The 14676-nt window shown below is 45.4% G+C and overlaps 1 protein-coding gene across 1 annotated transcript in view; it reads right to left on the reverse strand.

Annotated features, from left to right (window-relative positions):
• Positions 1 to 9221: 9221 nt before the first annotated feature.
• The window catches only part of LOC104520763 (tetratricopeptide repeat protein 9A-like), an 8242-nt gene continuing 2787 nt past the window's right edge, over positions 9222 to 14676 (reverse strand). Inside the window, exon 3 of the mRNA XM_010162553.1 lies at positions 9222 to 10061. Within this exon, the coding sequence (XP_010160855.1) occupies positions 9982 to 10061 (80 nt within the window). The 3' untranslated portion in view covers positions 9222 to 9981. The remainder of the gene's footprint in view (positions 10062 to 14676) is intronic.

Here is a 14676-nt window from a genome sequence, read left to right on the forward strand (position 1 = left end):
GTGGGTCTCTTCTCCGCCATTGAATCTCCATGGGCTACAGGGGACTTCCTTTGTCTTCTCCTACTCCATGCAGTTCACATAGGTTCCTGCTCTGCTGTTGAACCTCCATGGGCTGCAGGGGACCTCCTTTACCTTCTCCTACTCCATGTAGTTGAACTGGGTGTCTGAGGTTCTCTGTCCTCCCCCTCCTCCTCCTGGCAACGAAGCTCTCTCTTTGTTTAGGCCGATGGTTGTCTTTTGTTCAGGTCAATGGCCCGTCTTCCATGTTCTCTCCACCTTCTTCCTTGCAGGACAGTCGTTCCCCTCACAAATATGGATTCACAGAGGTGTTTCTCTAGTGCTAATTGGCTCAGCCTGGGCTGGAGGGTCTCCACCTTGGAGGGAGGGGAGCTTTGAAGCTTATCACAAGGTGGCCCCTTCCCCCACTACCAAAAAACACCCCCCTCCCCCAAATCCAAAACCAAAACCAACACAGCCTATTATACATAGGACTTCTGAAATAATGCTTCTGCTCTATCTTGTGCTTGAAGCCCACATCTGGAGAGCTGTCCTCCTTTCCGCACTGCACTCCAATAAAGACATAAACCACCTGGAAGAAAGCAGAGAAGAGTGAGGAGAACAACAAAGGAGACAGAAGACTTGCTGAGTTGCAGAAATTTTGATGGAAGCTAAAAGATCATAGTCCTAGAGAAGAGCCTTTCACAATGATCAGGAATTGCTGCAAAGCAAGAGAATAATTTTTTGGTCATATATGCTGTGGCTGAAACAAGAAGTAATTAGTTTAAATCACTGCAAAGGACGCTTAGTTTAAGCTTTAGTAAAAAGTTTCCTAACTTTCCATATATGAAGGCTGTGGTATTGTGTCATAGGAGACTTTTAAGAACAGGTTAGGTAAATATCTCTCAGGAGCAGTTTAATTTAATCTGACCTAGTTGTTTTAAGGCAATGGGGTGATGTAGATGCTTGCTTCAGGATCTTTTCCAATCCTATTTTCAGAGTTGGTACTTATTCAGATTCATGGTGTGAGATGACATAGCTTGGCTTGCTTATCATGAGCAGAGCTGTGGAGTTCCTGCAAGGAATCTGTATTTACACTGCTGAGGAGTGAATAGAAGAGAGCCCATCTTTTATTAGACAGCCATCTTTCATTAGTTAACTGAATCCACCTGACATTTGATCACAGCGATGTAAACATCTGGGGTCCCTAGAGTTCCACATTAGTCTCTAGGCTAGTAACAGGTGGAGTGGGAAATGGCTGTCACAGAACACTGAAAGTAAGAGAGATTTCTCTCAACAACAGCATGTGCCTTAGAAGATGCATTTCTTGAGAATAAAAACTGAGCTCATTTTATAATGGGAACCTGCAGCAATGATGCTGTGGGGTTCCTAATTTTTTTGTTTATTTGAATTCTGACTGGAAATGCTATAAATTATAGGATTTTATAGGACAGTGTTGTATTTCCAGCCACTGATCTGAGAGTCAAACTGTGCAGTTACCTGTAATCTGCAGATTCAGACACTGTCTCTGTGTATGGCTTTTCAGCATCTTCTCTCATATAGAAGTAATTTTCCAGAAGCCAGTTAAGACAGAGTAAAGCTTGACTGCCCTTGCTGTGGTGGCCCAACACAGCTAATAGGGACACCAAAAGTAAAAAATATTACTTTTCTTCCTTGAGCAAATGCATATGACAGTGATGTGTCACTGGCTTTCCCTATGGGTATGATGCTAGACTTTGTGAGCAAACTGTATTAGCCCTTCCATATTGCTAAGCTGATGTCAAGAGACAAATCTCCCAGACTGACAGCCTTGAGTCTGCTGAACAGCAACTGGAGCTTGACAGGTTGAGGTGAAAACTTAAGTTTGGGGTGCTGTTGTGACATGTTGGTTTGATGATGTTCAAGGTAGGCTTTTGGCTTGCTCCACCCTTCCATCTTGATGGGCTGGTGACAAGTGTAGGAATACACTGACTAGATAATTATTTTTCTGTGTTTATATGGAAGCCCAGGCCTGTGTGACATATTAGCAGGCAACATTGCCTGCAGAAACATTAAGAAGTTATGAGCTGAGCCCCTCTGAATCATGATATCTTAAAAAACCTCAAGGCTTTTTACACTTTGCTTGTTGGACCCCTTACTACTCAGGTTTTAAAGGGCTTTCAGAAACAGGGACCTACCTGTACTTCAGGATCATGGTGCAATTCCAGCACCAAAGACTGTGAGAGTCAAAAATTCTGAGAGTTGTTGGCAATGGGCATATGCCAGTTAGAGGTCAGACCTGGCTTCATGAGCCACCCCCACAGCTTTAGGAGCTGATGTCAGAGCCTGACCTCTGGACCACAAATGGGTCACACATCTGTTCTGCCTGGCTGGTGCTGAGACCTGACTTTTTGTAAGCATCCTGGCTTAGTCCCCATATCGCACTCAGCCAGAAGCCTCTAAAGGACCCCGTGAAAGGGTTTGCATCTTGGCTTGCTAAACTTATTTCAGGGAATGGGCTTATGTGCTCTCCCTGAGTCAATGCTCAGAGCTTGCCAACAGGCAGCTGAGCCTCAGAGATAACACACTAAATTCAGCAAGCTGTTGGTTGGATCTAATTCATCTAATTCAGATGCAGGAGACCAGCTCTGAGTGAAGGGATATGCTATTTGCATGTGGACATTTTTCTAACCAGAAGTTTCTAGGAGGTGATATGAAACAGCTAGGATTTATCTGATGCCAAATGATTTGCTGTAACCCAGTACTGCTGCTGTGTGAAGTGGAGGAAGTTTGCAGAGTCTATAGCTCTATCACCAGCCCTTTTCAGGGACACCATACCACAGTTCATCCAGCATCTGACTTTCCCCTGAGGCTGTTCCAGGCCATACTAATCTATTCTTTGGGCTGCCATCACAAAATGAGAATAACACTGGCAGTCAGATTGGCTGAAACCCATCCCTTGTTGGTTAAGAAAGTGAAAATCCTTGGGTTCCCAACTGTAAATCCTCCAGCTGTCTTTGCTAAGCAAAATCAGTCCATCTGTTTCATTCTGGTTAATCTGACTATGTACTTTGTTTTCCCAGCAGCCATTAAAGTACATTTTAATTGTAGTGATCACATGCACAGCAAAAACTTTTGTCTAGAACAAGAGTTTAAGAAGCTGCTGCAGGAGAAACATGGTGCAACTGCATCTGAGTTTGAATTGCTGCTGAAGCAGAGGCATTCACAGCAAAACTCTCCCCCATCCAAACTGGAACAGCAGCCTGCTTTATGGACAACTTTGGCAGAAGGGCTGGAATCTGAAGTCAACAAGAAAATCAAACTCCTTTATCAGCTGTGGAAAAAAGCTCTCATTTGCTTTGTTTCAGGTTTCAAAATAACTCTGTCCCTAAAACATAGAATGAAGATGGGTTACCACTTCCAGGTATTAACATGATGACTCTATGCATGTTGTCCCCATGTAGTTCCCCCAATGCTGCTGTCATGAGTTGAAAAATAAATTAAGGCAGGGTAGTTGTCTGTCTCTTGGTTCACCATATGGAAAGCAATAAAAAGGCAAAAGAAAAGGATCAGCATTTAAAGGTCCAGCAGACAGCCACTGCCTGAGGTGTCCTCCTTGTGTCCTCAAGAAGATAGTGGTCTCACTCTTCTTCCCTCTGTCTCCAGAGTCAGAGCTATGGTAGGGTCTGGTCAACCAGTGCCCAAGTCCTACTTGTGTCATGGATGGGAATACCTGCTACCAGCTCCATCTTTTAATTTTTCTACCATATTCCATTTCTCTATTTCCTCTTTCTCTTGTGTTTCATTCGATGTGTCTCCCATTCCAAAATCCACTCCTCCACCCTGGAGTCAGAATTCCTGCCAGGCCCTTTAGACTTTCAGCTATGAGTATCTGTGTGTCTTTCTCCTCTGTTCCTTTTCCCACCTGAACTGTCCTTTGATGTACTCTCATTCTCCTTTCTCACCGAAACAGGATCCTGGGCTGTGACCTGGATTTGCTTTGACTGATTTGTCATGCGACTTTTCACTCAGACTGGTTTCCACATTCAACAAATCTCTCAGTTCCCTTTGGATATCTTCTTCCTCCTCTCCCTCCACAGGGAATGTGTACAAGCAGTTATGTTCACTGCAGACTGATGGCCAGATGAAAGTCTGCAGAACTGAAAACTCATAAAAGCAGTAATCAGTAACCAAACATTTGCCCTGCTCTCATTTCAAGAGAGTGAAGTAGTCAGTAAAAAGGTGTCAAGACTGGTTGAGCTAGAGCAGGCCCTGTGGTGGCATGGACTGGACAGCAGATCAAGGTCTGGTCCAGCTCTGTTCTCAGGGCTGCACTTGCACGCACACTAATACACGCGTAGACTGAGGAATGCCTCCCAGGCATCTGGGCACATGTAATCACTGCAGATCTGGTGGCACTGCCTATATGAGGATACATATTCATTCCAAAGCCCCTGCCAAATTCCTCTTCTTGTTCCCTAATTTCCCTGCCAGAATCACCTGGCTAAATCAGAGATTATTTCCTCACCAGTGATGGAAAGCTGCCAGAGGTAGCTACAAGCTGGCACAGGTTCACACTCCCCTGCAGGTAAAACTGAGTCAAGAAGCGCCCTCTGGGAGGAAACAAAAGTTGTGGAAGTTAGTTATTGCAGAGCTTCTACTAGTTATAAAACTTGTCTGGCAATAAAGAGAAAGGTTGTGGATAGGGCCTGTAAAGTCAACCTCCCTTGGCGAGCAGCTTCATTTGCCACTGCCCTAGTTGAACAGTGCTGTACACGCCCCTTATCTGTTCCCAGAACACAACAGATGCTTTCCATAGGATAAGGAGTGAGCATGAAACTAGGGTAACAAGGTAATCTGCAGGGCACTACACAATCTATTTATTTCCTGATTCACCACCACAACCACTTCTAGAAACAGGTGCTGTAAGCACAGCTCTCCCAGCTGAGCAGTTTGAGCTGGCCCCTCCCTACATCTGTGGGACCACTTACCCCCCCTTCCACCTCATAGGCTGCTAAAGTCATGTATTACCACAGGTTTCCTCTCATCTTCTTATGAATGTACCTTCCTAGCTGTGAGAGGAGCCAGAAGGGTTTCTTGACTTTTCATCACCTTCACTGAGGCAGCATTGAGGCTGTTGTTGGGGTGGTAGCATAGCGTGCAGCACTTAGTTTAACTGAGGAACTCATAAGAAAATCAACTCAGAAGAATCTCTGGAAACCATCTCATACCAGCTGCAGCGATACTAAGTCCTACTAATTAGTTATGTGAATCCATGGATAATATTAAGGAACCTGATAATTTATTGCACCCTCCCAAGCATCCCATCTAGCTGGCACACTGGCCCGCCACTGTTTCTCTTTATTTAAGTAACCCCTGCCCAAGCCTCTACTCAACTATATGCAGAGCAAGGAGTTTTGCAGTAGAAACTTGAATAAATGAGCAGAGAAGGGTAGTCAGCACCTCCTGTGTGAATTTGGTTTGGGTTCCTCTCTGCCCAGTGCATGCCCTTCCCCTTGGAAAAAGAAAGGAGAAAGGGTATCTTCAAGGGACTGAGCATAAAGAAAACAATGCAGACAAAACCTCTGGAGATCGCATGTGAAGCCACTCCTCAGCCTGCTGTGCTGTAGTTTGGGCAGAATATGTACACAGGTGAAACTTTCAGAGAAATTCTCGGAAAGCTAAGGGAAACCCCCCTTTAGATGCATAGCTAAAGGGGGTTGCTCTGCACTTGAGATCCTCCTCTTCATCTTGTGGGCTCTTGGGCAAGCAAGAATAGACAAATCTTTGCCTTCCTGTCAGTTCTCAAAACCAGTCATGCCCTCTTCTTAATTTAAACAAAGACTTCTCCACCCTGTCCAGGCAACTTTTAAGAGCTGCAATAGTTAGCAGATACTTGGAAAAATTCTGTAACCAGCATGTGTTCGTCTTCTCCCCACACTTTCAAAAAATGATTGTGCTGGAGGAAGGAAGCCTCCCCTTCTTTTGCCCCTTCCAAGTGGAAAATCACCTCTAATCTTACTTCCCTTTTTACTGCTGTGTATCCTGTCAATTAACATTGAGTCTTGTTATGAACTGCAAATAATGTGGCTAAGCCTTTGGTCAGTTTTTTTCTAGTTCAATTCTCATTTTGCCCATGAACCTGGGTTTGGCTTGTGTTTTGCAGCCCACGATCAGCTCATCCTTCTCTCATTTCAGCCTCAGTTCTTGCTTGCTGTCAGCTTTCTAACTGCTCTGCCTGGCATCTGTCATGCCATTTTGTTCCTGTGATTTTCACATGTGATGGGCAAATGGGCTTGCTCCCCGTTGCACTGGAGACGTTTTAGCCCTGCTGGGTACTTGGAAGGGCATGTGTTCATTTCCCTATGTACCAGATCTTCAGGATATATGCATATACCACCCAGCTGAACTAAAGCCTTGTTTGCTTGATTTGTCTTCTAGGATGTTTATTCTCACATTGCCATTTGTCTGCTCCAGAAAAATACCATCAACTTGCAGTGGACATGACCACCTGCAATAGCGTGTCCTTCTCTGTCTCTCCAACTTCCTACAGCAACGGTCTGGGTAACTCAGGTGGGATTGGGTGTCCTCTGCCCACACCACCACAGCTGGCTGTCAACAACCACTCACTGGAAAAGGTGTGTAATTCTATTTAATTATGGACTCTGAAGTGTCTTGTATATATAGATGTCTCTCTTGGGGGGCTTGATACTAAGTTCTCCCCTTTATGACCAATCCTTATTTTACTCTTCTGTTTCCTGTTAAGGCAGTTCTTGAACAAAAACACAAGTTTCTCCCTTGGGTATTCTTGAATTCAGCAGTGGCCAGGAAATAAACTTGCCCATGGCCTTTTAGGGCCTTTCTCCTCTAGAGCTGAAAAGCCCTTTCATGTGCTGGATGTCAAATATGCCTTCTCTTTCTTTCTGCAGAAAACAAAGGCTTTTAGGAAGTTTCCAAGGCTCTTCCCTACTCCCCTGACACATGCAGTACAAGTCGTGATGTGTCTGCACATCTTTCCAATTAGACTGCAAACTCTACCAGGATGTTTGATACTGCAAGGTGGAGCTGGCTGCTATGGGAAGAGTGCAGTCCAAAAGAGCTCTGTTGGCTTTGGTGGCATTGCTGCTCTCTCTCTCTATCTCTCATTGACATGTAAAGAGCACTCACCTGGATCTTTGTCCATGTTTCGCTCAAGCTCTGTGTCACTGTGGAAACATACAGGTGCTGCATAGCTGGCAAAAAAGTCCCTGACTCTCTTTTCTCTTCGGTGACTTCCTTCTTCCAGCTCCTGGTGTGAGTGGGCACTGCTTGCAGGTACCTTGAGTGTCAAGCTATGTAAGGACAACCATTTTCTGCAGAAAGTAGGTTGTTGTGTAGCACCTGGAGGCTCTCTGAGATCTTTTTCATACGCATATTCACAGCTTTCCCACTTTCCCCATACTTTGCAGTACTTTTGGAGAGTAAGAGGCTGAGAATTGAGGAGACTCTATTTTGGAGTTTGCTGAGCCCTTTTTATACTAATGTACACATGGCACTGATGCAGTGACAATATATCAGTGAAGCCATTGCAAGAGCTAAAGTTGTTTCCAGATAAAGTGACAGTTCATGGACACACACCTCCAGTGACTGGAAATACCCTTTCTCTTACATTAAGGTCATGAGTAATGAGCCTGCCACTGCTTGCCTGAGCTTTCCTGGGGCAGAGACTGTTTGTGTAGGTGGTGTCCTCTCCTGCATGGCCTGCAGGATGAATCCTCATTTCACTGCTAGTGAACAGAAAAACACAGCTGTGGGAGTCACCTCTATTTGAATTTCCTGTGTGCTGTATTTAGGATATGGAGGACTGCATGCGCCTGAGAACCAGGATCTTATTAGCTCTGTGTTTTATACAGTACCAGGTAGACCTTAAATGCACCAAGCCCAGCTCTGCCTAACCTTTTTTTCTGATCTAGTTAACAATCACCTGCAGAATTTCCTTCATTTGTCCTCTTTGTCTTTATTTCAATTGTTGTCCTAGCAGCAGCTGCAGCCTCATTTACTGCTTAGACATGCGTAGTGGTGGACAGAGGTGCCTGCTATTTCTGGCACAGATGTATGAACCATGGGCCATCTGAAGAAGGTGACTGTGCTGCCCCCAGAACAGAACCCTTTCCTTCACAGTAGCTGCACACAGTGTTCCCAATTTTGGGAAGCAGCTGCTTTCCTCCTGAGGAACAAGAACTTATGATGTCATCCCAGGTAATATAAGTTTCACACAACTGATGTAAGTCCACCTTATCTCAGAGACTTATATAACACTTTAAGATGGTCCCTTCACCACCCCCAATATGGGCTGGATGTGTCCCTGAACTGAAGAATACGACTTCTTTTTTTTCAGAGACAATGACAGAGATTTGCCTTTTCTCTTGGAGTTTCTCTATCAACTCTTTCAAATTTTGCCTAGAGAAAAATGTGGTAAGATACCACAGCTGGCATGTGGGATGCCATAGCCAACTGTCTGCAGACACCACATCTGCTGGGACCAAGCACACCGCACTTGGCTGAACTTCATCTGTTCAGTTCTCTGTGTTTCAGTTTCCATGTGTCAGCTGAGGTCTGAGTGAAGTAGCCCTGCATATACTCACTTCACACTGACCACCATGGGATGAGACTACTCATGTACATTCTGCAACTGGGAGCAGGTCCCTGTGGGCCACTGATGGGCCAGTCACACTGGACATGTGTTTGTGGCACTTACTGATCCCATTACTGTCAGTTTCAGAAATGGACCCTTAAGCCAAGGACTGCTGGAGGAGGTCTAAATAGGCCCTTTGGGCTGCTGAAATAGGCTCCAAAGCTGTTGGCCCTACCCTGTTTGTCAGCACCATGCTCTCCTACAAAAAAAAAACAAACCAAAAAAAACCCAAACAGGACACAGGAAGCACCAACAGAAGGTGGGACCTCAATCCAATGTACTAATAATACTTAGCACTGTACATCACTGTACTGTTACTAACAAACATTGACTAATACATCCTCACAACACCCCTGCGAGGTAGGGAAGTAGTATTATCCCCAGTGTACAGATGGGGAAACCGAGGCACAGAGAGGCTAAGTGACTTGCCCAAGATCACACAGGCATTGGCAGAGCCAAGATAAGAATGGAGACGTCCCTTGTTCCCCACCCCATGTTGCCCCCCACTAGACAGTGTTGCCTTCTGGACATGAGGAACCCAAGAGGTGCCTTTGAAAAGCAATGCCTGGACTTGTTGCCTATTAATAATTTTTATTTGCCTTTAATGATTTATTTCACAGTTTTTCCCTCACACTGTACACCATGCTTTCACAGTCCATTTAGTGTTCTGTGGTAGCCCACAGCCTTCGCCTCTGGCACTGGGACAGCTCTGTGGGGGTGGGGGGGGGTTGGGTCATAGGGTGCTCTGTGCTTTCATTAAGAGGATGTTTAGAAAGTTTTCACTGGTATTAGACTGGGAGCATGTGAGCTCTCACTGGAGAATGGTAACACACACTAGAGAAGCAGGCAGGGGGAATGGATGGTAAAAAGGCATTTGCTATCCCCTGTGAAATGACCAGCGGCTCTCTTGGTTTCTTAGTTCTTCCAAGCTCCAGTGATCACTCAGAGCAGAAACTGTTTGTCTCCAACTTGCCTGGTCAGGAAAGTCATTGTTCTGGGGTTTGCTTCCCTAAGGGAAATAGGCAGTCAGCTCAGGACCAAAAAGGTCCCCCAGCATTGCCTACTCCAGATGCGTGACACTGTTGTGGAACGAGGCTGGTTGTAGCCATTGTACTCTCCTGCCACGGGGAAGGGGTATTACCACGGTTGGCAAGCAGCCATATTCAGCATCTAAGTCTTTTTTTTTTCAAAACTGGGATTCAATGTAGAGCAAGGGAGAGTGGATGGATGAGGAGATGAGGATGAGGCAGAGTAAACAGGAAAATCCACCAAATGGGCTTTTAGGAATGAAATGTTCCCCCTTGGGCACTTCAGCTGAAGCGGCTTCATTTTCACAAGGCTTCTTTCTCTCTCTGGGAACACCTGCTGAGCTTCATCTCTGTCAGCTGGATATATCGTATGACATTGGTATCTGCACGGAAAGAGCATACACATACATGTACGGTGGTTACAACTCCCTGTGAAAGACAGACACACTGCACCTTCATCCTTGGTGCATCACCTGGGGAGCAACATGGCTCTGGAGAAGGGGCTCTGAAACCAACCCTGCTGCTTTGGTGTTGGAGAATGCGGTCTGATTTGTGCTCACCATCCCTTTTGCTCATGATCTTGCCTCATCTGGTTTTTACCTTCTCTCTGATTACTCTTGGTCAGCACAGTTGAAACTATCCAAGTCATCCCTGCCTGTTCTTGTGGATTGGCACCTCCATTGGCTTCCCTTCCCTCAGTACCTGTATGCAGGCCCCTAGAGACATATTGCGTACAGTTATGCTCTGCCTTTTCACCCTCCTATCCCTTTTACAGCCTATTTCATTCTCCTCACATTTTTCCACGATGAGATGAATTGGGAAGAGCATCCTTCATATTCTGTTCGTACCCTTGCTTTCCTTAAATTTCATATTTGGAAGTCCGTCCACTATGACACTCTATCTGCATTTTTGTCATATGTGGTATGCTGCATGCTGCCTTGTCTATTGTGTCTAATGAAGTTCCGAGGGGCAGTTTTGTTTTGCCTCCTGGCCCCAGCAGTAAGGGAACCTGTTCACCCTGAAATGCACATTGATCTAAACAAGTGCATATCCTCAGACAGACCTCGTGATTTTGCAGTCATGGTCAGCCCTTTCTCAAATTGTGTTGATTTACTATCATGAGGTTGACTTTCCACACACATGGCACCCACATAGTGGCAAAAGCCATATGGTATCAGAAGCAAATAAGCAAAAAAATAGACACTTTCACTTACGTACTGACTGAAAAACTATTCTTTGCTCACAGCCTTACTCAGCCAGCTAACCAGGGCCAGCTCAGTCCATTTAAGTTACTAGATCCTCAGAAACCAATCTGAAATGCACTGCAGTCCACAGCCAGAGGGCAATCTTGTCTCCTCCTCATCCAAAGAGCGTTGTGCCCCACACCAGCTGGGGAAATGAGAAGTGCTGGAACAAGAGATGGGCAAATTACTGGTAACACGTCCAGCACTAGCAAGTGTGGGTATTGCACCCACCAAAGCAGTTGTGGGTGCAAAGTTTCCTTTAAACATGAGAAAGGGACATCTCTGCTGTGCCCTCAGCCAGAGCTGAGACAGCAGGGGATGAATCAGTTTCCCTTCACATAGAGCTCTCCACAAACATCCCATGGGGTAGCAGTGGGCTGTGGCAATGCTATTGGGACTTCTCAAGCTGTGTCTGGTGAGGTGGGTCTCCCTACTAAGTCTTCCACAGGTTCAGCTGTGTCATTCTAGACAGTTTAAAGGGTGGGGTTTAGTAATTAAGTTATCTGCCCCATTTGGGGCACTCTTAATGAGCCAAGAAGTTCTGCTGTTGCTTGTGTTAGATAAGGTGCACCAGCATGCTGGATTGTTCATGCATTAGTGTTTCTTACCAGCCCAGCAAATTTTAAAGCAGCTTTTTTAAGAACAGAATTGGTTTTAGTTGTGGACCCTCCCAGAGTGAAGAAATTCAGTTGAGGGGCTAGCCGTGAATTTTAGGCCTAAAATGAAACCAGTGCACGTGGCAGGCAGGTGGCTAATGGCCATCAGCATAAGGGCTCATAGCCTGGCCAGAGTCCTGCTGTGCTATCTGTACCTCACAGCAATCTTTCTGCTCTGTGCCCTTCTTGGCTTTGATGGGCTGCAGCCTGTGTAAATGTCCCTGCTGCTGAGGTCCACACTTTGAAGGTCTGCCCAGCGCAGTTGATAAGTGATAACTTCGTGGGCAGGTCAGGTGCTCCCACCTGCCTGGTCCTGCAGGGACTCAGCACCGGGTGGAGGGGGAAGAGGTGGGTTCATTGCATAATTAGGCAATGAAAGGTTGCCTACTCCCTTAGGCTTGCAGGTAAGGGAGCCAGCTGCTAATGGCACAGCTTCCCTCACCTGGGAGACTTCCAAATGCCTGGGAAGCCAGGGGCAAAATAAGGTGCAGCCTGATAAGAGGGCAAGCTACTTATAAATCTCCTGGGTAGGTTTTGGCATGTTTTGCTTCCTTTTTGCAGGCCACTATTTTACCAAAGAGAAATAATGAGTGCAGAACTCTGCTTACAGAAGCGGAACCCAGTCTTTGTCAAGTCTTTTCAATCAAATAGTGTTCCACCATGCTAGCTCTGCCTGCGGAAGTATTTCAAAGCTAAATGTAAATGTTAATGAAGAGAAGACTCTCATATCACGGTGACGTGATCCCTTCCTGCCGATGTGGGAATAACAGGCAAGAACAACCTAGATCAGAGGTCAGATCCATACAAAGAGATGCTGGCAAAGCTGCAATGGTAACATCTTAGGATCATGCATGTGTCCTGGTGCAGAGTGGCCTCCTGCCATTTTAAAGGTCTTTTCCTCTCCCTGTAGCTTTAGAGCTCAGTTGCTTATCTGCCATGCAGACATTGTGGCCTGGGTTTTGTTCCCAGGACTTCTGAGTCTCAGGTGTTCAGGAAGGCAGCTCCTGAGCTCAGCTGTGATGTGTGATGTCCGAATGTGAGCTTTCAGTGCAGGGCCAGCAGAGACTAACCGCAGGTGTTTGATGTTACCAAGCTAGCAGATGGTCCGGTCTCAGTCCCACTCAGTACCCACCTCGACAATGTGGCCCCATCAGTGGGAAAGAGCTGAACAAGCCTTGACGGTCAGGTGCCAAAGTTCAGCTTTGTAACATGCTGCACCAGCTTCTGGACACAGAGTTTGTGGAAGGCTGTAATGTATGCTTCGCACAACTTAACAGCAGCTTTCCCCTCCCTTAAGAAGGAGAGTTATACAATTATTTTATGTTATTTCCACCTGCTTTTGTGATTTTTTTTTTGTTTTGAGGTAGTATAAGGAATCAGGCCAAACTCAACCTCCACCCTTTGCAGACAGTAAATAGCCATAAGGGATTTGCTGTGCTGACAAGCCCTTCAGAACAGTAAAACCCTTTGCTAGCTAATTTCTATTCGTTATTTAAAATCTCCCCCACCAAAGAAAGTAACTGCCAGTGATTTGTGCTAAAAACTTTCCTTATTAGAAAAAAAAAAGAACACATAGAGCATGACTGTAATAATAACCAAGTGTTTTTACTAGTGAGCCTAGTGAAACCTTAGATAAAGGAAAACAATTGTATTTTGCAGGTACACTGACTTTTTCCAGGTCACTTAATAATTCTTGATAGTGCTACCTGATTTCTACTGCTGTGTTTTAATAGACACATCCTTTCTTACTGTGTGTATTCACTTATTTCCCCCTAAATACCCTTCAAGTTTTCTATATTCATAAATAAAACAGTGGAACAATGGCCTTGAACAATAACAGGGACGTCTCTGATGCAGAGCTGAAGGCCAGAACTGTTTTTTGTATACATTAAGAGCCTTTAGGGACACTTTCTGGTCTGTTTATGCAGCAAGCTGTGGTATTTGAAGCTGTTCTGTTGAATAAATTAGTATTTATTTCAAAAAGCAATGAAGGATACCAAATAAATAGTATCATAGGGGGTGGGGGCACAGAAATACATATTTAAAAAAGGAAGCAAAGTGGTTCAGCTAAAAGGACTTTTTCATATCTGAGCCTAGTCAGAACCTCAAGGTTAGGATAACTTCGTATTTTCCATTGTCTACTTTTCTCTTTCATAAGCTTCTCTGTTTCCTGGTTCTAGCAAGGGCTGAAAGCAGAACGGCACACTGTAAACTAAAATAGGCTAAACTGAGCTTTCAAAGCACATTTGCTCAAGGAGTGTGGGGTGCACAGCTGTGCTCTCAGACTGCCGAGAGCCCACAGGCAAGCGCTGCAGATGGAGCCCAGACACCCTTACGGGAGGTGGATGAGGAAGGTGATCCCAGCACAGACCTACGGGCACCATCCCTGCTGCTCCTCCAGGGCACAGCCACTGTAGGAGCCCTGAGGGCCAGTGCCTGCAGGACACCCAGCACAGCCGGCTCAGCCTCCCTTCCTTCCTCCAGTTCCATGAAAGTTAGCTCCACTGTGTTCTGCCAGGCTCAGGCTCCTGCTCCATGCCCAGTTCCCACTATTCCCTCTCAGGCTCAGGTGGAAGAGCTGCTCTGTGGGGTTTTCTTGCACATGGCTTCTGTTTTGCTTCCTTGTGATTCTTTAATTTTTCTTTGAGTATTATGAAATTCCTTTCTTTTAACAGAAATGGTTTAAACAATGGTGTGATTTTTCTCTATCAGGTGGTTCTTTGAAAAACAATAGAACCATCTCTGCATCATGGTCTTCTACCTGCCTTCTGAGGTTGGGTAGGTTAGCATAAAGGTGGTTGCTCTGGCAAGGCCAAGTTGTTTGATTATATAACTTGCTTGCTGTCCCAAAATTAACTGTTGGGGTTTGACATGTGGATGACAGATACTTGGCTGATTTCATGGCAAAAATTGAAGCATCTTGATGAGTAAATGCCTGCGTCTCTGATGAAATTACAATACTAACCATTTACTGGGCTGGTGGAAGCATGGCTATTGGGGATTACAAATAGTCTCCTGACTTTGCTAAGGGGAAAAAGCTTGTTCTCAAAGAGTCAGAAAATGTAACGGTCAGGATACAGTCTTCCCCATCTTGCTTT

Source organism: Antrostomus carolinensis, unplaced genomic scaffold (assembly GCF_000700745.2).
Source record: "Antrostomus carolinensis isolate BGI_N321 unplaced genomic scaffold, ASM70074v2 scaffold4572, whole genome shotgun sequence".
NCBI classification, from domain to species: Eukaryota; Metazoa; Chordata; class Aves; order Caprimulgiformes; family Caprimulgidae; genus Antrostomus; species Antrostomus carolinensis.